The sequence below is a fragment of the Macrobrachium nipponense genome, chromosome 26 (genome assembly GCF_015104395.2).
Source record: "Macrobrachium nipponense isolate FS-2020 chromosome 26, ASM1510439v2, whole genome shotgun sequence".
In the NCBI taxonomy this organism is placed as follows: domain Eukaryota; kingdom Metazoa; phylum Arthropoda; class Malacostraca; order Decapoda; family Palaemonidae; genus Macrobrachium; species Macrobrachium nipponense.
In genome coordinates, this window is record NC_087215.1 from 28,770,298 (window position 1) to 28,796,467 (window position 26,170).

A 26,170-nucleotide genomic window follows, 5' to 3' on the forward strand; every position below is an offset into this window, starting at 1 on the left:
ATCATTGATACAGATAGGTGGCAGGCCTATAATACATGTTTTTTTCGTTCTCGCCTGTCCGACTGTTATGAGTACTTTCCCCTAACCGAGCAATTTCCAACTCACGCATATGTTCGTTTTCTCTTTCTTCCTGCTCATGCATGTTCTTTCTCTCTTTCTTCCTGCTGCATTACCAACATTTCTCTCTCTTACTGCATTTTCATTGCTTCTCTCGCTTGCTGCACTTCCCTCTCAGCTGCTCTTTCCTCTCTCTCAGCCGCTCCTTCATCTCTCTCATACTTTTCTCTTTCTTTCTTTTCAACATACTCAAGGAGATCATTTCCCTCTAGACCTAGTAGCTTACCGGACTCAATAAACTCTTTCACCATCTCACTCATTCTGGCTCTTTCTATATTCTCCCTGTTTCAAACTGTTAAAGCTGAATATTACTGGCCAAGGTCGCCACAATGTTACGAACCGAAAGAGAGGTCCGCTTCAGGTTCAATATTATGATAAACAAAAAGAATTCAACACCAGCAGTTGAAACTGGGGATAGGAATATAGAAAGAAACACTAACACAACAAAGGTTTATTTACAAGCTTACTAACAAATATAAATGCAGAATGGTGTCTCCTATTTACATAAAAAGGTAAAATCTTTCACTGCATGAACTGGGTAACAGTGAGGTAATGAAAGTACTTGCCGACCAGGTTTTTGCAACTCGAAGCGTGGCTTCACAAAAGGAGAAATCTAATTGTAGACGCCTTCTTGCCTCCGTTATTGCAAAAAATAATGTCTACTATTGATACTTGAAGAGGGCAGGAAACTCGCCAAAACCTCCTTAGCAGAACGTTTCTTCTCTGAAGTCTTGCTCAAATGTCGAAAAAACCTCGTCGGGTCTCCTGAAGACACGGACTTGATTCCAGAATTTCAACCAAGAACTCTCGACGACTTTTCCTCTGATCCTTCGTTGGTTCCTTCTTATCTTATCTCTCTCTGACAATCTCTGCTGCTGATCTCTCACGGATAATCTGATCTGTGGCTCTTACTGATGATCTCTTACTCTGTGACTAACTGATGATCTCCCTTCTCCTACTTCGTCCATCGTATTTATACAGCATTCTGGGGGCGGGGCCTACGGCGAGCATCACAGACTCCCGAGATTACCGGAACTTCTTAGAAGAATCTAGACGAGGTATTGCATCAGAAATCGTGGCGCTTCTCACGTCGCGTCGGCGCCTGTCAAGTTCCACAAAACTCCTGCGGATTCTAGAACCATCATGAGAACAGGCGCTTCCAACACACGCGCGAAAGCATCCGTGCTGCAGAACTTCTTGAAGATGCGTTTTCCTTTCCTTTAACATGTAATTCTTTGCTATGAAGCGATTACCATTACAGTCCTTAGTAAAGAGTTTTCCTTGTGTATGGAGTGGGGGTTCTTGATTGGGAACTAACATTACTAGCCTAGTGCAATGATTTGCTCAGTTCCAAGTAGATGCTTTGCTAAAAGGCATGTTCTGGTTCCTAAAATATATAGCACCTCTACTTATATAAACAACAGGCCTCAAATGGTCCTTATTATTACAGCGGAACAAACAGAACAATAAAAGTAAGTTGTTCTCAATTTCTTCTCAACTCTAGCAATAGGTTTCTTCTTACCATGGTGATGGGCATTCAAACAGCAAATCTTAATAAGAATAATTTTATTGGAAAAAAAAAATAAGATATAAAAATACAAAAAAAGCACCCTTCACTACAACAGCTAAACTAAAAGCTAATGACAAAAGTTTATGGGTGGCCTGCCACATTACTACTTCACATCTCCTTGTATGCTTTTCATGGGGAATAAGTATGCTGTTCAGGAACACAACACTATTCCACAATCACTAATACGGAGCATCTCGATACATGAGGACTCCAAAAGAGCTTCTTTTAACACTTTCAAACCTTCTTCCACAATGCCAAAAGCTGCTTCACAAAATCTCCCTGGGTTATCCTTCAACAGAATGTCAAATTGAGCACTAATTTCACTTTTCCATACCCAACACCCTTCTATTGTGCCAGCTACCCATGGCCTTATATAATCATCTTGGCTGCTATTCAAACCTGGAAACAAAGGCTTTCCTCCAGTGCCATTGCAGTTCTCATAATCTCCCATCCGAACATATTCCAGTGTCTTGTGTTTCTCATTAAAAATATCTACACATGTAAAACCTGCATAAGTAGGACCCCTCTCACCAGTGCACAGACAAGAAAACTGTTTGGCTGCCAAGGTGTCTCCATGAAGACGTATAAAAACTTTGCCAAATTTTGTGAAATCTTTCTCTTCCAACAATAGGAAGGTCAGTCTTGATGATGGGTCAACCAGTTTCATAACATCGTTGTGCTGTTGAAAAAGAAAAAATTACATTCCAAGGGATGATCTTCCTCAAATTAGATACAATAAACAGTAATTGTAACCTATCTGTTAAAATAATCAAAGGTCATGATAAAAATAATATTCTATGGCATTAACAAAATGGAAAAAATTAAAAAGAAAACTTCCAAAATACAGAAATTCCAAAGTAAAACCCAGTAATAAAAGAAAAGATAAATACAGACACACTAAGGCTTCTGATACAAAGTATGTATGAAAGACGTATGACAGAGTAGCTATAGAACATCTCTGATACAGAGTAAGACAGATCTCACATAGTAATATAGAAGACTCCAAATAGTATAAAGTATAAAAGATCAGTAATATAAAGTTCGAAAGACCTCAGACCACAGAGTATGGAAAACATCTGATCCAGAGCATGTACAACATAAGAGAGAGTACAGTGCCCACCCGGTTTTATGCATTTCACGTTTTTTTAGTCCACTTTGTCTCGGATTTTTGTGGAAAGCATTATTCAATTTTCCACGGAGTAATTTCACTAATTTGCGAACTTTTTCTATGGACCATATAACTAAAATTATTGCTAATTTGCTTTCTTTCGAAGACCAACACTATTTATTCACTAATTACTGTATTTTTTCATGTTGTATGTGATTAAATACTGAGTTTTATGATAAAAATGATTTACAGCATAATTATAATGTAATGTATCTATCAAGCTCATTCCAGTCCAGGGGCCAACCTGGAATGAGCTTAACCCTTAATGGATGGGGTAATAAATCAATATGCAGCACCCCAGGCCGGGTAAACTTTGAGGTCAGTCAATTTAAGAGAGAAAAAAAAATAAAAAAACACCTCAATGGAGAGAGGAATATAATGCACAAGGTTTAAGAAAAAAATTCTGAAAATTTTCCAACCTTCCACAAGAAATTGAAAATTACTATTTACAAAAGCTCACAAGGCCTCTTTTACAAGACAATCGTAAATTTTACGAAGTTATACTTGATTTCCTAAACAATACATTTATTTTATCTTGTAAAATTATAATTTGGCTCAAACAATATTAAAACAGATCAGAAAAAAAATTAGTAACAAACTCTGAGCATATTTGTTGTGGCATACAGTGGAACCTCTACATACGAAAGTCTCTAGGTGCAAAAAATTCAGGTTACGAAAGCAAAGACAAAGATCTTTTTGTTTCTGTGTACGAAAATAATTCAGGTTGCGAAAGGGGGTAAAGTCCAAGATTTGCCTGGGCCGCCGAGAACAATTTTAAAACTGGCGCACCGTCAACTCAGTAGACTCGCCACCATCCTCCCGCTCTCCCATTGGTTCCTGATGCTAGTCGCCGCCGTAAGATCCTGCTCTCCTATTGGTCAGCATCTGTCCCATCATGCATCTTGTAAAGGCGTTCCTTGACCATTTTTTGCGGCAGCGTTATCGTAAACCTGGAATTCGTTCGTTCACATATATTTAGTTTGTTAACGTAAATTCTTGTTAGTGATTTCGCTTTCGTTGTACTGTAAGTTACTTTATCGTGTTGTGTGTGAACTTAACCCTTAAACGCCGAAGCGGTAAAATAAAAATTGTCTCCCGTGTGCCGGAGGTGTTTCAGAGCGAGAGCAGAAGCGGAAAAAATATTTTTTTCAAAAAATCACAGCGCGCTTAGTTTTCAAGATTAAGAGTTCATTTTTGGCTCCTTTTTTTGCCATTGCCTGAAGTTTAGTATGCAACCATCAGAAATGAAAAAAATTATCATTATCATATATAAATAATGCGATATATGATAGCGCAAAAACAAAATTTCATATATAATTGTATTCAAATCGCGCTGTGCGCAAAACGGTTAAAGGTAACAAGTTACTTTTTTTTCGTTGTAATGTACACTAAATTGCGATCATTTTGGTATATAACACATTGTAAAACGATAAAAGCAACACAGAGAAAATATTATCACAAAATGCATGAATTCATAATGCGCGGATGTAAACAAATATTTTTTTCAAAAATTCACCATAAATCTGAATATTACTATACTGTAAGAGTATTAGCTTACAATTGCAGTTTTCGACCATATCTGACGAGTTAAAGTTGACTGAATGTCAAATTTTTTTATATATTTTTTTATATGCAATTATTTCCGAAATTAGAAAAGCTACAACCTTCAAGTATTTTTCGTTTTATTCTACATGAAATTGCACACATTTTCATATATAAAACTCTATGAAATGCCTAATATGAAAACGGAGCAAATATTACGAGAATGGGGACATACACATTTTGGAGATTTGTGGGCGGAGAATCCGCGCGCGGAGAGAAGGAAAGTTTTTTTTTTTTAAATTCACCATAAATCTAAATATTGTGCTAGAAACTTCAAATTTGTTTCAAGATGAAGATAAATGACTGAATATTACTAGACTGTAAGAGTTTTAGCTTACAATTGCGTTTTTTGACCATTTCGGTAGAGTCAAAGTTCACCGAACGTGGTTTTTTTTCTATTTATCGTGATTTATATGCAAATATTTCGAAAATGAGAAAAGCTACAACCTTCAATTATTTTTAATTGTATTCTAAATGAAATTGCGCACATTTTCATATATAAAACTTTATGTAACAGCTAATTTGAAATGGTGCAAACATTACCACAATTGCACGTATGATTTTTTCGGAAGAGTTACCGCGCGGACGTAAAGAAAATGTTATTTTTTTTCATAAATTCACCATAAATCGAAATATTGTGCTAGAGACTCCCATTTTTTGCAAAATGAAGGTAAATGATTGAATATTACTAGAATATAAGCGTTTTAGCTTACAATTGCGTTTTTCGACCATTTCAGTAGAGTCAAAGTTGACCGAAGGTTGAAATTTTGGCACTTATCGTTATTTATATGAAAATATCTCAAAACTGATAAAAGCTACAATCATAAGTATTTTTTTGTTGTATTCTACATAAAAATGCGCACATTTTCATATATAATACTCCATGTAACGGCTAATTTAAAATGGTACAAAAATTATGTCAAAGTGACGAAATAATTTCAGAGATGTGTCACAAATACTTTTTAGTGCGGCAAGAAAGAAATTCGCGCTTGCGCGCCTGCGTAACGATTGTAAACAAAACAACACCTTGATCCGTGAACTCCCAGCATCCCCCAAGGCGCGTGATTCAAGAGTTTTCGGCTGGTAGGCCTAAAAGTATTTTTCCGCGAATTTTTAAAAAAACTTTTGTATGTTGACGTAAAATACGTCCAGTCGGCACCCGAGAGACAAAAAATGTCGACGTAAAATACGTCCAGTCGGCGTTTTGGGTTAATTACTTACGTTATTAGCCATGGGTCCCAAGAATGTTGCCGAAGTTCACGGAAAGAAGAGGATGCTTTCTATGGAGAAAGAAGATGGAGATAATCAAGAAGTGTTAATGTTTTCTGCCATTTGTTAATGTGTTTTGTAAAGTTTAGCGTTAATGTTTTCTGTCATTTTTTTATGTGTTTCGTAAAGTTAAGTGTTCATGTTTCCTGCCATTTGTCCTCCTCCTTCTCTGTTGTCACTTTCGGACATCGCCTCACTCGAAAGGTAAGGTTCCACATTTTACTACATACGTACGTACAATATTTTGTGTACCCTGTACACTAATACACTTTATTTACAGGTGCAGTCATGGTTATGTTAGGTATTGAATGGTCCAAATTGTTGTATTTCATTGTTTATTGGTCAATTTAGCTTTATCATAAAATTTACTGTGGTGTTTTTGTAGGGCTTGGAATGAATTAGCCAATTTACATGTAAAACATAGTTCTAGATACGAAAAAATCAGGTTACGAAGGCCGCTTCGGAACAGATTACTTTCATAACCTGAGGCACTACTGTAATTACGTAAATTTACCAAGAACAAAGATGCAATAACTTTTTTGGGTTTATACATGTTTTTTCTAATATTTCATTGCAAAATTACATTTATAACTGACATACTATCATAAAAAATAAGAACTAAACCCAACAGCAGCCCCTTGGTATATTTATGAGCAAATTTACAAAAAGACATCTTGTGAGACAGACAGGCACTACATCCTCCCTTGAAGTCAAGACTCCAACTAAGTCTCTCATGAGCTGCCCAGTGGATTTTAGCCATTCTAAAGGTTGCCATACTTGACAGAGTGGTTTTCGCGCTCGGTTACCAATCCGGCGGTCCAAAGTTCAATTCTCGGCTCGGCCAACGGGGAATCAGAAGAATTTATTTCTGGTGATAGAAATTAATTTCTCAATATAATGTGGCTCGGATCCCACAATAAGCTGTAGGTCCCATTGCTAAGTGACAAATTGGTTCCTAGCCATGTAAAAATTTCAAATCCTTTGGGCCAGCCCTAGGAGAGCTGTTAATCAGCTCAGTGGTCTGGTAAAACTAAGATATATTTAAAAGTTGCCATTAGTGAATTTATGGGCTATATAAGTAATGGCACATCTTTCCCACCTGATTCCCCCAAATCAATGGCGCATAATATTGTAACTAACCATGAGACACTCCGTCGTCCACCCAAAGACTGTTATTGCAACTCAAGTTTGTTTGTTTGTTTGTATGGTGCTTTTATGTTGCATGGAACCAGTGGTTATTCAGCAACGGGACCAACGGCTTTACATGACTTCAGAACCACGTCGAGAGTGAACTTCTATCACCAGAAATACACATCTCTCACTCCTCAATGGAATGGCCGAGAATCGAACCCGCGACCAACGAGGTGGCACGCCAACACTATACCAACCACGCCACTGAGGCGCAATTTAGGGTTAAAAAATACATAACTACATTATAAGTATGCTGTAAACAATTTTTATTACAAAATTCAGTATTTAGTCACAAACACGACATGAAAAAATATGGTATTATAGTTGAACCAAAATGTTGTGGCGGATGACAAGAGGTCTCGTCAGAATGCTTCGTATTTGAATCTAAAAGTTTAGGACTTTTTCCCTAGTAGACAAAAGGGAATCTCAGTTTATTAGTAAAGCCGGATTAAGTTCTGTACTGGATGGTGTGAGACCAATCCCTTCACCCACACTTTCGTTTCTTACGCTTTTTTCTCCTTATTATGAATTTACAGGGTGAGTCAAGTGAATGACAACGTTCATATACAAATGCTGTTATATATATATAGACAAAAATGAAAGACCCAATGAATTTTATGGCTGTATAATAACAAGTTAAATCCTAATCATGCAAGCTGGAATTTCAATCCTTTAAAGACATGACCCCAGTCCCCTATAAAATCTTTCAATAAGATCAACTTGGCTTATAGGGAGTTTGGAGGCAGTCTTTTTCTGGGATAAGTAGTGCAATTATATAAGGTTATCTCTTATCAAATCTCTACATCTGTAGGCTGCAAAGGGTCAACCATATCTTGCCTTTGTGTTTCTTTGATAAACTATAATTTTAGATGATAAAGAATATTAGATGATAAAGAATAAAAGATGTCTTTTAAGGATCCTAAGATGGCTAGGGTGGGGCCAGGAAAAGAATGCAGCTCTGCCATATCTATTTATCCTTTTAAATCTCATCCTCGAGGTTAATCCCTTGTTTATGACTTTACCTGAGATCATCAGTCATTTACTGTGCTTTGTTTTCTAAAGAAACAAGAGTAAATTTTGGTTGTTCTTAATGATTTTCCTTTGTTCGTGTGTTTTTTGGAAATAATAATCACAGATTTTGTAATAATGCCATAATTTCAAGCCATTTGATTATTGTCCATATTCCATTTTAGCAGTTATTTATATATGGATGTGTGTACTAAATTCCATTTCGGTCTATTGCGCACACACAAACACACACGCAAAGGTTACTCGAGGATACATTTAGAAAAAATGAATACAAAATTCATGATAAATATGGAGCGAACACTCCATGTGTGTGCTTAATCCGCGTTTACGGCTGGGACTTTAGGTTTAAGTAGTAGATCGGTTTCCTATGGGTAAAATGACCAAAATGTTCTTAACTGTGAACGATATGGTCCGGGAGAAACCTCCTTTCACCCACCACAACATTTTGGTTTGACTATAGTGAATAAACAGTTTTTATGCCAAAAAAAAAATATTCAATGATAATTTTAAAAGGCTTAATACTTCAATGCTATGAGAGAAAACGTCTCATGTAGACAATACAGGGTAACTTGATTAGTTATCAAACGTTCTGTACAACAGATTGATTTAATTTGTATTAAAGATTGATTTAATTTGTATTAAATATTTTATGGATATTTTGCTGTTTACATTAATATTAACCCTCTCGTGATCTGATGGCGCATAGCGTGTCAGTAAATTTTTTTCAGTAAGTGCACAGATGATGCGCCGAGCCAGTCATATGTAAGTTATTTTCTAGAAAAATTCACAAAAAAGAAACGCATCAATCATAGAAAACGTAGTTGACGCCATTGGGTCGACAAATAATGAATCTTGAACAAAACGCAAACCCGATGCCACTAGATTACTTAGCTAAGATACAAAACAACATAAGTAGGTTGGAAAATTTAAAAATTGCACTCCATAAAAATATTAGCATTTTTTAATCAATTACAGCTCATTAGCAAACACATTTTGGTTGCTTCTGCATGAAAGATCAAATATTGCTACACAATATAGGTATAAAACACTCCCCAAACCTAATTATTATATTTTTCATGATTATTTCCAAAAAATATCTATGATTTTTCTTAAAAATTTCATGTTCATCAAATTGTTTTTATCATTTCTAAGCCTCGTAAAGATGTCCTGATTGCTCTAGGAAATAATTCAATCTTTTTCCGACATAATAACACTAACCAGAAGCGTATATCAGTTATAGTTCAGTCGTACCGAATTTTACCAAAAACTTTTCTATGCATGTTCTTTTTGGCCCGGGGGAAAAGTTGTGTACCTTACACCCTTATATTTTCTGCCTGTGCGCAAGAAGGCTCAAATTTTAAAATGAGTAAATCATTGTTAAAAGCATTTTAGGGGGTATATATACTTGAGAGTAAGTTGTAAAAGGGTACTAACCTAAGACGTCTTAGGATGCTTTGGGATGATGGTCTGGAGTGTATTTTTGTTTCAAATGACAAATAATTCAAGGTATATATAAGTATGATAATTTAAGGCATATATATTTTTTAAACTATCAAATTAAGCAGTATATATAGGACACCCACCATATTTCAACAATGCATAAAATACCCATAACAATTATACAATATATAATCACACTTATCTATACCCATAACAATTATACAATATATAATCACTAAAGACCTCTTATTCTTGGGAGTGAATCATAGTAGCACCTCAAAGGAATGTGGATGTTGATGCTCCCCACCAAAGTGGCCAGCACATGCCAACTCAAGAGATCAATTAGTACTCAAGTGTTAAAGGATACTCATTACAACAAGAGCCTAAGGTAACCACTTTCTCTTTCACTGATAGTTTAAAATCCTATTGCCAATATCATGCAAAAGGAAAGAACCCATCTAGGGAATTTTACCTCAAAGGTAGAATGTCATGAAAGGCTTCCCACACACAGTACAATTTCCAACAAAGATTGAACAAGACATTTGATGTATGTGGTATTGATATACTACTGTAGGCCTTTTTTTTTTTTTTTTTTTTTTTTACATAAAGGGTTACAAGTAGCACTTAAAAATGACAAATTTTCTAAGACAATTTGTATTTTTCATAGCTACAAACCTGAGGTCTTAACAATAGGATAAAGATAATTTCTAGCGCCTAGCTGGATCCGGTTAAAAAACAAATACAAGCAAAGAATCTTGTGATATCTGGCAAAACACGTGTAGATCGGGTGAAGAGCGGTCAAGGACCACTCATCTACGCTACCTCGTCAGTCTTTTTCAACTCAGGATGTCTTAACAAACAGCGGGGCAGCTAGAAGCGGACAGTATAATGTTAAGACCTCAGGTTTGTAGCTATGAAAAATGCAAATTGTCTTAGAAAATTTGTCATTTGTTCATACACGAACAAACCTTTAGTCTTAACAACAGGATAGACTCATACTTGGAGGGAGGTATAAGACATCCTAAACCGGCTGGGGGCATACCCACCAGTCCAGATCCCAGAAGAAATTACTTCTGGAGAGGGACTGAAGCCTGCTGAGAAGCTAGATAAATTGATATCTAACCACTGAGACACTGAGTGATGTACAATGATATATGGGAGAATCATTGTATAGGGAACCAAAGAGAAACTTTGATTGTCCAATAGCAAACCAGTACACTAGGTTTTGTACTAATCCCAACTCCTCCTTGCCAAGGAGTGAAGCAAATGCTACTGACGAGTCTATTCCTTAACCAGCCCGAAGGAAGAAAGGAAGGTACAAGAGAAAGAAGGAGACCAGCCAACTCACTCATTCTCTCATCCACACAATCATCTTAGGCAAGATACAAAAGTGCCCTGTTAAGGGCAACTATGAGTTATACAACCTGTTGGGCAGCCACCAACGGACCCAGGGAAAACGTATCCATAGATCTGTGGGCAACATCCTTAAAAAAGAAAGAGGTGAACGTGGACTGGCGTAACCAAGTACCAGTGCCCAGCACTCTATGTACAGCCAAGTTCTTTTTGAAAGCCAGAGAGGGACCAATACCCCTAGTCATGCGCTCTATCCTGCACAGACGTGGTGGTGGAATCATCAAGAGTCAAGTATGCCTGTCTGATGGCTTCCCGTATCCAAAAAGAGATAGTATTCTTTCTTCCTAAGGCCTGTGCTAACAAAACGTCTGTGGCAACCTGGTCTAAAGTGCCGAGTCCTTTTAAGATAGCAACGCAGGGCCCAGACAGGGCACAACAAAAGCTCATGAGCATCACCACCCACAAAGTCATTCAGAGGGATTTTGGGTCTTGGCCACAAATTCCGGGACAAATTGGAAGGACACTGACCCCCCCCTCCCCCACCCCTGGTGTGCTTCACATCATAGCTTAGGCCGTGGAGCTCTCCTACCCTCTTGGAAGATGCCAAGGCCAGAAGGAAAACTGTCTTGAGCGTCATGCTGTAATTATAATGGAGTTGCTATTTCTAAATGTAATTATAATTTACATTTTCTGAAAGTAATTGTTATTTATTTCTTCAAGTATAATTACTCCAACTCCGACTCATGGTGAACCAACGTCTTTCAATATATACACCAACTTCATTTAATCTGCGAAGTTAAAACACCACATGTAAAAGAGCATGTATGGTACAGTAGATTTTATATCTTTAATGTTAATGTACACATCAAATGCAGTTTTGAAATTGTATGGAGAGAGAGAGAGAGAGAGAGAGAGAGAGAGAGAGAGAGAGAGAGAGAGAGAGAGAGAGAGAGAGAGAGAGAGAAACTATAGCAGCATGCTATTTAACATAAGAAATTAATATCTGCTAATGAAATCAATACTATATGAATGAATCATCAACAATGGTAGGAGAAAGAAAGAGAATTTGTTCTGTAATAATACTTTGCTAAAAAGCTAAAGGCCTAATTCTTCAACTATGCTAAAAAAAATTGTTAATGAATAACATACTATTAGCAATTCTACAGCATACAGGCGGCCCGCGGTTAACGGCGCAATCACTTAGCGCCGAATCGGTTTTACGGCTGTCGTCAAAAATATTCATTAAAAAATAAGGCATTTTAAGGTATTTTTACGGCACAATTTTCGGTCAACAGCGCCGTTATGTCTATCTTCATACATTTGTAGAAATGCCGTTCAGACCATAAAGGTTATGCAAATGATATTAAGAAATTTTATGGAGAGCTATTACATAGGTATTAGGGTAAAATATATGCCTCTGACGCTGTTCTATGCCGAAAATATCGAGTTACATAAGTGCAAATTTAGCTATGGATGTGTCGATTTATAAATGTTCATGCTTTTATGTTTAAAATGTGTATGAAAATGTATTAAGAATAGGGTATTTTTATTTCTGCGCAGAAATATGATACAAAGGCAGCTTTTGAAACTGCCCTACACGTTATCAGAGGATGTTTTTTCATGTTCTTTCTTGTCCACCACTGTTCCAAAAAATGCATGCTGTTATTTTATTAATTACACATCTTTTCCATAAATCACTTAAAAAGTTATACATTACTTCACTGTATCCAATAATATAGTCTGTATTCTCATATTATTGTATTATAAAATACTATGGCAAATCTAAGCGACGCAATTCTGCACGAATTTTCTTGCTTCTAGTTAGCATAAACGAATATCTAGATACTTGACTTATATGAGACAAGGTTATTTTTCCTAACGACGTGTTGTGTTTTTAGGTGGAAATATGATTGAGTAGGTCTTGTTGTGATTTGAACTAATTTTTTTTCCATTAACAGATTACGTTGGCGGCATGTTCATTGCGTAAAAATATTACGTGAATCCATTCGCAATTTTCCTTTATATCATTGTAATATAACTTTACGTTATTTATCTTATATCGGCATGAAACCAACAGTAAAATGTGTTCTTTCAAGTACAGTAGTTTTGATTGAAATGATGTGTTTGATGGCATACATTTACTAGAGTTTCATCCTTGTTGCCGATGCACGATAATAATCATTAAGCAGCTTGAACAGTATTCTCAGCTTCAGCTATAACTAGGTTTAAATTTAACAGTATATTACCTGATTGGTCTTTGATCTATGTTGATCTTTGATCTATAGCGAATAGTTATTACATTAAGATATCTCAGTTCTATTCTACAGAACGTCATTTATAACAGCTACGGTAATAGTGTACTATAGTACGATGATTGAAATACAAGCCAAACGGATGTTATCCAATTTGGTTGTACTTGGAAAAAAAAAATTGTTTCTCGTTCGGTTGTTCATGGCTGTACATGTTAACGCAACGAGTATAACATTAAAACCCTGCTTTCATCATTCTCTTTTGCTGTTTTTGAACTTATGTAACTAGAAGATGGGATAAAGTTAGGCTATTGTAATTTGGTCTCTCATAAAATCGGATTATCGTAAGATGAATTATCGTAACTTGAACACTACAGCTACCAGTAAACTGTATAAAACCTTATATCTTTACATACTCTAGACATCCAAAGGATTAAAGCTAGGCTTTTTTCACTTTACAGTATTTATAATACTATAATGTACTGTATAGTAAATTCTATAGTACTATACTGCATAAATATAATTTTACTTATTGCGCCATTGCAGGATTACGGTGCTGTTTGACTGGTCTAGGGTGCTGTTAACAGGTCTAGAATTTCGACAAAAGGTGTGCGGCGGCCGTAGGCTTTAAAATTGCTTAGCGTCGGCAGCCAGGAACGGAACCCCTGCCACTAACTGAGGGCCACCTGTATTTGCCATGCATATTACTGTGAAACCCATGTTGTAAAAATAAAATTACAAGCAACAGAATTGCAACAAATCAAATATGTACTCACACATACAACGCTAACACCTGAAGGAGGATGCTTCTTCCTCAAACGATGTAGCAACAACTTATCCTTACTATATGTTATCTTGGCTGACCTCATCCCTCCTTGGTACTTCTGTAAGGCATACAACTCTCCTTCTAAAGCAAGCTTTTTCAGAACTGCTGCGGCTTCCTCCTGGGATCTTGTCTGTTTACAGTACAGTAAGGAACAGATACACTTCAATTACAACAGTTTAATGAAGACTGGCACATTTCTGGAAGATGTGAAAAAGGGAGAAGGATAAAGCTCAAGAAACTGGAAGAGTAAGTGAGAAGAGACAGCATAAATATCATCTGTTGCTATATACAATCACAGTAAAATTAAAACCAATACTATACCACTTTCTGGTCAACAGTTATTATAGAAGAGCATATTTAATAAACTCATACCTACAGAAACATTAATTTCTTAGACGTGGTTACAGATAGGACTACTGATTAATAAATAATCCAGCAATTTTTTTGTTAAAATACATATTTTGCTCACAGGAAATTTTAATAAGACAAGCTTAAAGACAACAGTAGTGTAATAAGGGCAAAAATTACATTTATTATAAAATAAAATTTCATATATACATACAGGCAGTCCCTGGCTTACGACTTTCAGTGTCTTGCGATACTTTTCAATTATATTTATCAGAAATTTCTTCCAGGTTTACAAACCCGATCTGACAGAAGAAATATGACTCCAAAAAGACAAAATACTGTATATATTTGAGTAATAGTTGACTGCAGTAATGTTCAACTCAATTTTCACTGCATATATTAGGATTTCAGCATACAGGCAGTCCCCGGGTTACGACGGGTTCGGCTTACGACGTTCCGAAGTTAAGGCGCTTTTCAATTATATTTATCAGGGTTACGACGCCTACAACACTCATCTGGCAGAAGAAATATGACACCAAAAATGCAAAATAATCAATATTTGAAGGTTTTTTTATGCAAAATGCAATAAGAAGGCAGTTTACATAGTTTTTAATGCACCCAAAACATTAAAAGTAAGGTTTTCTTAGGATTTTTGGTGATGTTCCGGCTTACGACGATTTTCAGGTTACAAAGCGTCTCAAGAATGGAACCCCCGTCGTAACCAGGGGACTGCCTGTATATCCCTTATAAAGTTGAGATTTGATTCTGGTAATAAGCCTAGGCTATGTTAACAGTCGCTACTGTAGCCTAATCTAAGATTCTGACACCTAAAACTAAGCTAAAAGCTTAGAATATGCCTATAAAATGTATAAATAAATAATCAGTATGTAGTTATTTCAAATAATTATTAATTATTAACTATAATAAACAAAAGAAAAATAGCTCCTGACCTGCTTGGTTTACAATAATTTTGTCAACACTACCGAGTGCCGATAGATTGCCAAGCAACCACTTTTAACTAGTGCACAGTATAGTAAGCATACATTTTTATTCTCTCTTCAACCACTGAAACTACCGAACAGTATACTTAATAACCATTCATTTCTATTTTTTAATCTATCTTTACCTAATGGAGATATGTACCAACAGCTATAATGAAACATATCATGACATTATAACAGAAGAAGAATTCTATAAAATATTTGCTAGCTTTGATGAGAGCAGACTTTGAATAATTTTCTACTTTATGATGTTTTATTCACAAATGGTGTTTTTTTTCATTAAATGTATTGCATACTACGTATTTCAATTTACTGCATCATTTTACCAAAAGAATAAAATAAATACATGATTCTTTGTGAATCGTAAACAGAGTTGTCAGCTGACGAAATACAAATGGCAGCTACTAAGTTTATATTCAGGAAATGAAGGTTGGACTTATTATAGCCTAGAACTGCCATAAATTAAAAACAACAAAACAATAATATAGGATTCTCAGATAAGTAAAACAACATTTATATTTATTGTTGTCGTTATCATTTAAAAATAAAAGTCTGTCACTTTGTTGACATCGTTGTCAGGAAATTCAAAGAATATGATAGAATTACCTTAGTCCTTGGGAAAGTGTGCACTTTTCCAATACAGAAACAACATGACAATAATAAAAGATTCTAAATAAGTAAAACAACATTTGTACTTATTGTTTGTTGTTGGGAAATCCAAAGCCTAGGCTTAGCCTAGTGCCAAACTCTTGCACATTTCCAAAACTAGCCTATACCACATAGTATAATGTCCAATCTCAAAATTTTAGACAATAAAATTGGTAATTAAATATCAAATCTTACAAGAGTATATACAGTAAACAATAATTGAAGTTTTTTTGATGAAAAACGAATAAAAATGCAGTTTACATAGTTTTCAGTATAGTACAACCAAAGCAGTCGGAGTAAGGATTTCTTAGGATTTTTTACTATTTTCAACAATTTTCTGGATTACGACGATTTTCAGCTTATGACGCATCTCAAGAATGGAACCCCCGTTGAAATAGGGGACTGCCTGTATTTATAGCTATCAGTTTCATTTATTCGCAGAAGCTTAGATTCCAATTTCGTGGTAGTAGAGACATGGATGTTTTGTGTAGGTGACCAGTATTGCTCTCTAATGAGAGATATTGGAAATGAAATGACTCGGCATGCAATCCTCATTCCGTTTATGCTTAGGATCATCAGAGGGGAAGAAGGACGGCTCCAATCATGTAATTACTTGGTAAGTATACATAACATTTTATTTTATCCTAAAATTGTCATTTTGTATATGTAACTACCAAGTATGTAATTGTACAGCTGAATCCCACACTGACAGGTGGTGGGATATATACATGGCCATATTCTGCACTTAAACATTAAGTCATGTAATGAATTAGAAATGGAAAAGCTGCTAGCAATGAAAACAATGCTTGTTGTTCTTTGTTAGTCAAGAGAGCCTGCAGTTGAAACTACCTCTGGCTGGTGCTCAAATTAAGCTGTAGTGGTACGGAGGTAAATCCGAGAGTTACCTCTACTAAAGGGGGAGCTATGGGGCAAAAAGGAGTATTCCGATCGCTATTAAAGTCTTGATAAAAGTTATGCAGTCAAGGAATTATCCAATGGTTAGCAGAACTTTAAAACTGCCCTTGCCCTGGGCGCAGTACCATAATAAAAAAAAACAACCAGATTATATTGTCAACTAATCTGGAGTAAAACCACAACCCATCCACTAAGAGTGCTGAGTACTCCAGGGACATTGTAACCCCCCTCCCCAAAATTAGACACTTCACTACCCTATGCTTCCCTTCGGTGTACCATACCAGCAACTAAAATTCACAAGGTACAGCCAACAAATTTTATACACTGTTTAAACTCCCTTAAAATTATGAGAAGCAAAGAACAACCATACTACCAGTAGGTTGATTGTCGAATGGACATAAGGGATATAGTATACTGTATATTTCTGTGTATAAGATGACCTTTACATCCTATAATTCACCCCTAAAAATTGGAGATTATCCTATACTGTACTACAAATCTAAAACTCAAACCTTAAATTCTAAGATGTGTACCAGTAGGCTACCCTCTGCCTCGGTGCAATAAACACCATCATACATGAAGATTCACATTATTACATAATAATAAAAATAATAAAAGGTTAAATGATACACATTATCATAATAATCAAGGTTAAATGATACCCCCAACATGAATAAAGATTCACTTTATAATAATAATAAAGGTAATAAAACCATGTTTACCTTATATATTAATAGCCTATCTTCATAACATAGCCTATTTGAGGACTAATTCTATATCAATGAAACAAACTTTTATCTATATGATCCCATCTGAGAAAATGTAAACATGAGTTTCGGTTGCACTCACAGCAATCTTTATCTTTCGGTAACCTTCCAGAAATTTCAATGATAGCGTAATTACAGTCGTAATAACAATTAGGATATCATAATATTCATTTTTCATAAAAATTTTCTCATACATACTACAAGATTAATCACATATGCGGCCATCATAGGGATTCCAGTCTGGTTCTGGTGAGTCGACTACAGCTTTGTCATCGCTATCACACAACTCATCTTCAGTATTATCAATGACATCTTTAAAATGATTTTATGATACTTTCTATTTTCGCTTTTAAAACAAAATCGCAGCGAACATCAAGTGAGGCAGCATGCAAAGCTGGTTGTAACTGTTTAGAACAACTGAGTCATATGAACGATATCTGTAAAAAATTTTGTTTTTTAGAATTCTTGATGAAGTGACTGTGAACCTGTATTGACATAAACTACCAAATTGAAAAACTAGCTGGTTGTTGACGTCATTTACCATAAATATTGAGCTTTTATTAAGAGCTCCGTTAAAACTGTCAAGTTATACCCTGCTGATAAGTAAAAATAAAATACATTTTTGTTTATCCTTCATGCAATAGAGATCTCATGAAAGAGTTCTAGTAAATTAAAGCTGCAGGTTATAACTGAATAAAACGAATAACGGCAGAACTGGAGAAATCACACCTAATGCTTATACAATGAAGTAAATATGTTCACGTTTTCAACCAAACTTTGTTTATTTATGAGAAAAGATCTCTCCTAATTATATCTCTTCTTACAATTAATGTCAATGAAGATATTGATTTAATTGAAGATATTGATAATACTCAATCAGCCAAGATTCTGAGAATGTAAACAATATCGAAAGCAATTGGTGTGCATGACCGTGTTTATATTTTGTAGTATTACAGTAACCGCAATTGGGTACAACCAACTGGTCGTGAGACAATTTGGACGTAAGTCGGCCCATGTTAATTTACCGTAAGAATATTAAACTAGCTTAACCTACACTAGGGTAATCAGTACCATCTTTACATAAGGGTAGCCTAGCCTACATTACATTGTATGCCTTATGTATATATATGGCATAATCATTATTAATTTCAGCTAATTCTCTAGGTTCAATGCACACTGGCTTATGATAATTCAGTACAAAGAGAAATTATATAACATTAACAAGTAAGCCTCGCGTGTACGATGATATCATGGTACATATATCATATACATACGAATACAGTGGCCTAGCCTACAGTATACTGTATATACAGTAGACCCCCATATTCGCGTTCTCCAGATTTGCGGCCTCACACATTCGCGGATTTCTCTCAGGAATGTTTCCCTGCATTATTCGCGGAAAATTCGCATATTTTTCTGAGACGTATCCACAAATTCCTGGGTTTTTTTTTTATCAATTTCATCATAAAATGCACTTTTTGTGATAAAACTATTAAAAAACCTAGTGGATTTTTCTTGAGTTTTAACTAACAAAATAGGCTGTTTTCAGCATTTTTATAGGGGTTCCAACTATTCGCGGGTTCTAACTATTCACGATGGGGTCTGGTACGCATCCATCGCAATACGGGGGACCACTGTACTACATCTACGATATAATTTAGTAATTTATTAATATAAGCCAATTCTGGAGGTTCAATGCATTCTGACCATGATATATCAGTAGAAAAACAATTGGACACGAAACGGGAATCAGATTCCAACCGACATCGGCATAATTGGGCGAAGTCTGGCTGCTGATGGCTATGTATATTTCTGAAGTAAAAACACAATGAATACGCATATTTTCCATGAATCTTTTAAAAAGTTATACATTACTGTATCCAATAATATTGTATGTATTCTTATATCATTGTATCATAAAATACTAACAAAGCGGTCAATGTTTTGGTTTGGAAATCAGCTGATGGCAAATGCAAGTTTATTTTGCCATATTTAACTCAACTCGGAGCAAATTGCCTTGCTTCTAGTTAGCATAAAATATTTAGATACTTTACTTATAAGAGACAAGATAATTTGTCATTATACAATGTGTTTTTAAGGGGAAATATGAATTTAATACGTCTCGTGAACTAAATTATTTTTTTAACAGATAGCGTTGTGGGCATGTTTATTGTGTGAAATATTATGTGACTCCGTTTGCTACTTTCACTTGATTTCATTGTAGTACGAGCATTACCGTTACATTACTTATCTTTTATCGGCATGAAAACAACAGTAAAATGTGTCAAGACCTGTAGTTTTGATTAAATTGATTCTCTCTCAATTTTATCTATGGTTGTGTTTGATGGCATAGGTTTACTGGAGTTATATGCTCGTTGCCAATGCAAGATAACAGTCATTAGCAGCTCGAAAAATTACCTGCATGTGTGGAGAGGCGGGAGCTGGGGAAAAACTGTCATACGTTCAGCTGGACACCACTCTTTCTTGCTCATGTCGCTTCCCAGTTGTTTTAGTTGTGGGTGGTTGTAAAGTCAATCAGTCGTAACTTCCATAGGTTGTAAGTCTACAACTAGCTGCATTATAAATATTATAAATAGGTGTACTGTTCAACTTCTGCAAATAATAACTTTCCTCCAAAAATAAAAGTTGTTTTTTAACTTAGCAGTTGTCTTATACAGTGGATCCCCCGTATTCGCGTTCTCCGGATTTGCGGACTCCCAGTTGTTTTAATTGTGGGTGGTTGTAAAGTCAATCAGTCGTAACTTCCATAGGCCGTAAGTTGACAACTAGCTGTATTACAAATATTATAAATAGGTGTACTGTTTAACTTCTGCAAATAATCACTTTTTTCCCCCAAAAAATTTGTTTTTTAATTTAGCAGTCATCTTATACAGTGGATCCCCCATATTCGCGTTCTCCGGATTTGCGGACTCACGCATTCGCAGATTTCTCTTTGGAACATTTCCCCCCATTATTTGCAGAAAATTTGCCTATTTGCAGTATTTTTCTATGAGAAATATCCACAAATTCCAGTTTTTTTTTTTCTCTCTCAATTTCATCATAAAATGCACTTTTTGTGATAAAACTATGATAAAGGTATGAAAATTTTTAGTCGGTTTTTCTTGAGTTTCAACTAACAAAATAGGAGGTTTTAAGCATTTTTATAGGGATTCCAACTATTCGTAGTGGGGGGGAGGTCTGCTACGCATCCCCTGCGAATATGGGTTGACCACTGTACTACACGAGATAAATTCATGAAAATTTGCCATGATTTTTTACCTCATCTTCTCAAAAGGTTGCCTTATAAACAGAAATATACTGTAATGCTTGAAAGCTAATGAGGTACAGGCAGTCCCGCGAGCAAAGGATGGTTCCATCAGAGGTTCCACTTAAAATCTATTTCCCTACATGGGGAAGTAGCATCGGCCAACAAAGAGGTGGCCATGAAATATCCCGAGACCCCAGAACAGGTCTTCAATATGGACAAAACTGGCCTGGTCTGGAAAAAGATGCTGTCCTTGACATATTTATTGAAGGTTGAAGCTAAAGCCTCCAGATTCAAGGCACAAAAGGACAGAGTGACCCTCCTGATGTGCTGGAATGCAGCTGGCTCTCTGCTCAAACCAAGCCTCATTTACTAGGCTGCAAATCCCAGGGCACTCAAAAATAAGAACAATTCATTGCTGCCTGTGTTCTGGATGCACAATCTCAAGGACTGGATCACCAAAAGTCCTTACGGAGCACTGGTTCCATCAAAGCTTCCTTCCTCAAGTTAGGCAATACATGGGCGATTTGGACATGCAAGGGAGTCCAGCTCGAGTCCCTCCATCCCAACACCACCTCTCTCCTCCAGCCTATGGACCAGGGAGTGATCCAAGCCTTCACAGCACTCCCTCCAGCACCTTGTTGATGTAATGGACCGTGACAGTAAATTTATGCTGAAAGCTCTGTAAAGTTTTCCAATTTTCTTGATACGGCATTGGAGCCCTATAATCAAGCCATCACTGCCGTGAAGAAGCAACGACAACAGCTGCCTACTGTCATGTTCATCACACATAAAAAGAAGGACCCTCCAAAGCCTCTTGAATCGCCTGAAGAAGTGCTTACATCATTGACAGGCAAAAGCAAATTGATCCCTTTAGCACTGTTGCACTTATTCTTCCCTAAAAGTGGGAGGGGATAGTTACCTACATCCAAAACAAAGGAGCGCTGCAGAGGATTTTAAAATTTCACAATTTTGAGCTGCTGTTAAGTAGAAACTAAGAGCTATGCTATTACTTGGCAGGTTACTTATATAAAAATATACACTTCAAACATCTAAAGGACCTCTGTCTTTTATATTTGTCATCAGACTGTGATTGTTCTCTGAATGACAATTATAACAACAACAATTATAACAATAAAATATTGTGCCCAAGACTTGTCTTTTGCTACCAGTAGGAATTAAACTGTCACAATCAACCCCATCACTTACCATTACTCCTTGAGGAATGCTTTGCTCGGCAGCCACCTGCTTCTGAGACATCTTGAATCTAAATTTGCTCAATTCTTCCAGATGACTATATTGCTCTGGAATGTTCTTAAAAGTCTTTGTTTTGGTGCCACTGCTATTCTCTTGAATTTCTGTAAAGTCCTGGAAAAGAAAACATTAATATGACTTAACCATATGGAATTTAAAATTAATTTGTAGTTTTCTTAACATACAAACCTGAAGTTCTCTACATGGAATTTTGATTGTGAACACAAGCTGGAACAGCCATTCAAACTTATTGACAAGCCTCATCCACCTGTCAGTCTGTACTCCACTTTGCCTTCCAGCCCTGGTACCTGAGTGAGGGGTGGCTGAGGTGAACCGTTGATATAAAGAACTTCAGGTTTGTATGTTAAGAAAAATACTTGTACTGATTATTTTTAAAATTTGTTATTTGTTTCTATACACAGGAGGCTTAACCATTAGTGAGAGGAATCTGGGTACTCTCTGGACTGCCAGATAGGTTCACCAAGCCTAGGGCGTCACTCTCCTGGTCCATTTAGGAGCAGAGGAAAGAAACCCATACCTCTTACATAAAACACAAACGCGATGTAGCAGACGCTAGACTCTTGGACCGTTAAGTAAAAGGTTTGTATGCCATTACTCAATCAGGCTGTAAGAACCCATACTGAAACATCAGACAATAAAACAGGTAAATACAAACACGCTTGCTTTATTGTCTGTCCTCTACCCTTGCCAAGAGAGGAGGGAAACTTGCATCCTTTCATTGCCTATGAAAAGACTAGTGCTCACTCCAAAAGCTAACATGCACTCACGTCTGTCCAGCTTGCATAAGGAATGGCACTTTGACTCTCTGTTTACCATTTAGGAGGTTAGTAAAAGAGAGGGAGGAGAACAAGGATACCTTGACAAGGTGTGACCTGTCCTTAAAGGAGCTGGGCTCACCATCCAACCCATTGAACAGCCACCACTGGGCCATGGAAAATGTCTAGGGCTAGTGGGCAACAGTCTGCAGTTAAAACAATGTGCAGATGATAATACCTGATCATTTCTCCTCACATCATACCTGAAAGCTGATAAATTCCTACATTGCAAAGTATACTGTAATGTAAGGCTACAATTCTCCTTCTACACTGGAAGAGAGAATGCCTGCAGAACAACTTACAGAGCAAAGAAGTGTATACTACTTACAAAACTCCATTGTCAACTCTGTTAACACTAACCAAACAGTTGTCAACATACAAATCTGAGGTGTCAAGTTCCTTCAAGAAGAAGAGTCACTACTGGAAAGCCCTTCAATAAGGATAATGAGAAAGGTTCAAACTGAAGTGACTGACAGTACTGAATTTCTTTGCACAATTTGGGACATTCCTAATAAACAGATCTCCATCCTCCTCATACCACATACAAGAGCCCAGATGATTTGTCTATACCTATGCAGATGACAGGGCTAAACCAGACATCCTCTGTGTTCAGACATATGTCTGACAACCATCGAAAAGACTCATACAGGCTATGAGTCAAAACTCCTATAGGAGAGAGTCATGATCCTCCAGGGTTTGAATCCCTAAGATAGACTGCTACAAAAGATCTCCCACAAAATGAAAAGATCTACTCCTCGAATCAAACTTCGGTTGAAAGTTGACCATGCCTTTCAAAAACCATGGCAGAAAGAAGCTTCATGGGAAAGACAGGTGAGTGAAACAGCTACCTGGTGACAAGCAGCTCTGACCAGAGAGATACCTTGTCTCTAACATCAATTACTGGAGACGATTCTAGTCTTGCAGACAGCTGCACAAGAAATGGAAGTATCCAAGAACTCCACTGGACAACAAAGAAAGGACCCTCTCACCAGGGGAGAGGTTGAGAAGCACTCAGGCGTGAAGTGCCAAAGCTCTCAATGCCTGGAGATATCTACCAGACTACGGGCTGATGGATCCAAAGTTTCCCTAAAGAGGAATATCTCTTACGACCTAAAATCAAATAGCTAGCATGTCCGGATATTACAGGCAGTCCCCAGTTATCAGCGGCCTCAGTTATTGGCACCGAAATGTGCAAATTTCCACTCACTGGCATCACAATGAGCCGATTTCCACTTATTACCACTAATAATCGGGTATTGGTGCTGATAGAGACAAAAAAGAAACTTTAGGTGCACAACGCACAAGAGAGAGGCACAGTACTGAGGCTAAATGCATAAAATTACACTAGGTGCAGGTGGCAGGAGTGCCAAAACTGCAAGGTGCACAATCAGGCTGGCCAAGGAAAGCCACAATACATTGGAAAGTGCTAGAAACTCTACATTGGAAAGCGCTAGAAACTCTAGACTCCTCTCTAGAAACTAATTTGTACATAATACTAGTCTTAAACTGCAAATGAGCTTTAACTATAAAGGTTTCAAGCAAAACTATACTAAAATATAAAATGAAACTTTCCTTGACAAATCAGCCTCAGCTGATTGCTTAGTACCTGGCAAAAGCGGTGAAACCCTCTTTAACATTACCAGAGAGTCAAAGCATTACTCCTACCAAGCTGATCTAAGAGGGGGGAAATACGTTGGTCGACTCCTCTTATTCTCTCGAACAGAGGAAGGAGACAATGGGCACAGATCCGCACTGCTCTTGACTTGTCCTGGTTCCCTGTTGCTAAAGGCACAAACGGAGCAAGACAGGACATGCCAAGCCAAAAATGGGGACACTGACCCTTCCTCCAATGCATGAAGAGGAAGCAAGACAGGACATGCCATGAACGTGGCAAGCCAAAAGTGGGGGCACTGGCCCTCCCTCCAGTGCAAGGAAATATTGAACTTAAATGAGACCTACTGGAGGGTAGTACATTATTATTATTATTATAAAGTTAAGATTTACCAGCCCAATGAGTCTAACCAGACTCTTCCAGTGCTGGCCCGAAATCATTCAGGAGGAAATTATTTAAAAAATACGCTCATAAAATGTTATGTCTAAAACATGGAATGGTATGGAATGAAGTTAATGAATTATAATAAATTAATGATAAATGAGGGGATTGTTAAGTGCTATATGAGGTTGGAATTAAAAATATGAATTGAACTTATAAAAGACTGAAATAGATAAAAATGACAAAAGTCACAAGTCTTGAATCAATTAGGCAGCTTAGTTAGTTGAGTTGAATATAGAATTTAGGCCAAAGGCCAAGCACTGGGACCTATGAGGTCATTCAGTGCTGAAATGGAAATTGACAGTACAAGTTTGAAAGGTGTAACAAGAGGAAAACCTCACAGTTGCACTATGAATCAAGTGTTAGGAGAGAGTGAAAAGTAAGATGAAGAAAAAGAATATGAAAGGAGGTACAGTAAAAGGAACAAAAGTGGCTGCAACTAGGGGCTGAAGGCACGCTGCAAAGAACCTTAAGTAATGCCTAAAGTGCACCATATGAGGTCCACCGATGTCACTATCCCCCTACAAGGGAAGCTTAGTTAGAGTAACAGATTGAAGAAAAGCAGACAAAACATGCATCCCTATAACACAAGTCTTATGAGACCTACCCTCATCTTTAGTTTATTCTACAAACTAATAGGGTCTTTTCAGTCACAATTAATTCTGCATGATTTCTTTGTACTATGAATCACACTGGTTATTCCAATAATAATCCTTCCCTTAGTAACACATCTTACGAGCGTCAATAAAACTGGAATAATGCCTACCATGGCAACTCTTACCTTGCAGGTTCTTAGCCATCCAACATTCAAAATAAAATTAAAAGAAAATCCAAAACAAACAAATTTTGTCAAGCAAACTTGACAATCCGTCTGCCTCCTATAAAAAATGGCAACAGAAGTAGACTGACTGGCTCAAGTGTTTGTACCTATTGGTCCCCTACTGGAGGGAGAGGGGGGAAATAGATGGATAGAAAATGGATATTCAAAGAGTGTTTTTCTCATTTTTCTTTTGTAGTCTGTTCAGCTCCCGCTCAAGGGGAGGTAAAACCTACATAAAAATAAAAATTAGGCCAAAGGCAAAGTGCTGGAACTTATCAGGTTATTTAGCACTGAAAGGGATTTTGAGAGTGAGAAGGTTTAAAAAAGGTGTAACAAGAGGAAAACCTTGCAGATGCACTATGAAACAACTGTTAGGAGTGGGTGAAAAGTAAGATGGAAGAAAGAGAATAAGAATGTAAGTACAGCAAAAGGAATGAAAAGGGTTGCAG

The 26,170-nt window shown here is 36.7% G+C and overlaps 2 protein-coding genes across 2 annotated transcripts in view; one reads left to right on the forward strand and one right to left on the reverse strand.

Annotated features, from left to right (window-relative positions):
* Positions 1 to 26,170, forward strand: part of LOC135200103 (uncharacterized) — a 120,010-nt gene that overhangs the window by 81,728 nt on the left and 12,112 nt on the right. The gene's annotated exons all lie outside the window — the stretch shown is intronic.
* LOC135200102 (uncharacterized) lies at positions 1,669 to 22,131 on the reverse strand. The gene is made up of 3 exons (XM_064228426.1): positions 21,968 to 22,131; positions 13,765 to 13,944; positions 1,669 to 2,366 (listed from the first exon to the last, which is right to left on the reverse strand). The coding sequence occupies exons 1-3, from the start codon at positions 22,016 to 22,018 to the stop codon at positions 1,839 to 1,841; spliced, it is 759 nt and encodes a 252-aa protein (XP_064084496.1). The 5' UTR covers positions 22,019 to 22,131; the 3' UTR covers positions 1,669 to 1,838.

What these genes read in the sequence shown, in the direction of transcription:
- LOC135200102 (XM_064228426.1), bottom strand. Translation starts at nt 22,018, where the DNA reads ATGTCTCAGAAGCAGGTGGCTGCCGAGCAAAGCATTCCTCAAGGAGTA. An exon ending in GCATTCCTCAAGGAGTAATG is followed by an intron (nt 13,945 to 21,967) that starts GTAAGTGATGGG and finishes TACTGTAAACAG; the next exon opens with ACAAGATCCCAGGAGGAAGC. An exon ending in CAGGTGTTAGCGTTGTATGT is followed by an intron (nt 2,367 to 13,764) that starts GTGAGTACATAT and finishes CTTTTTCAACAG; the next exon opens with CACAACGATGTTATGAAACT.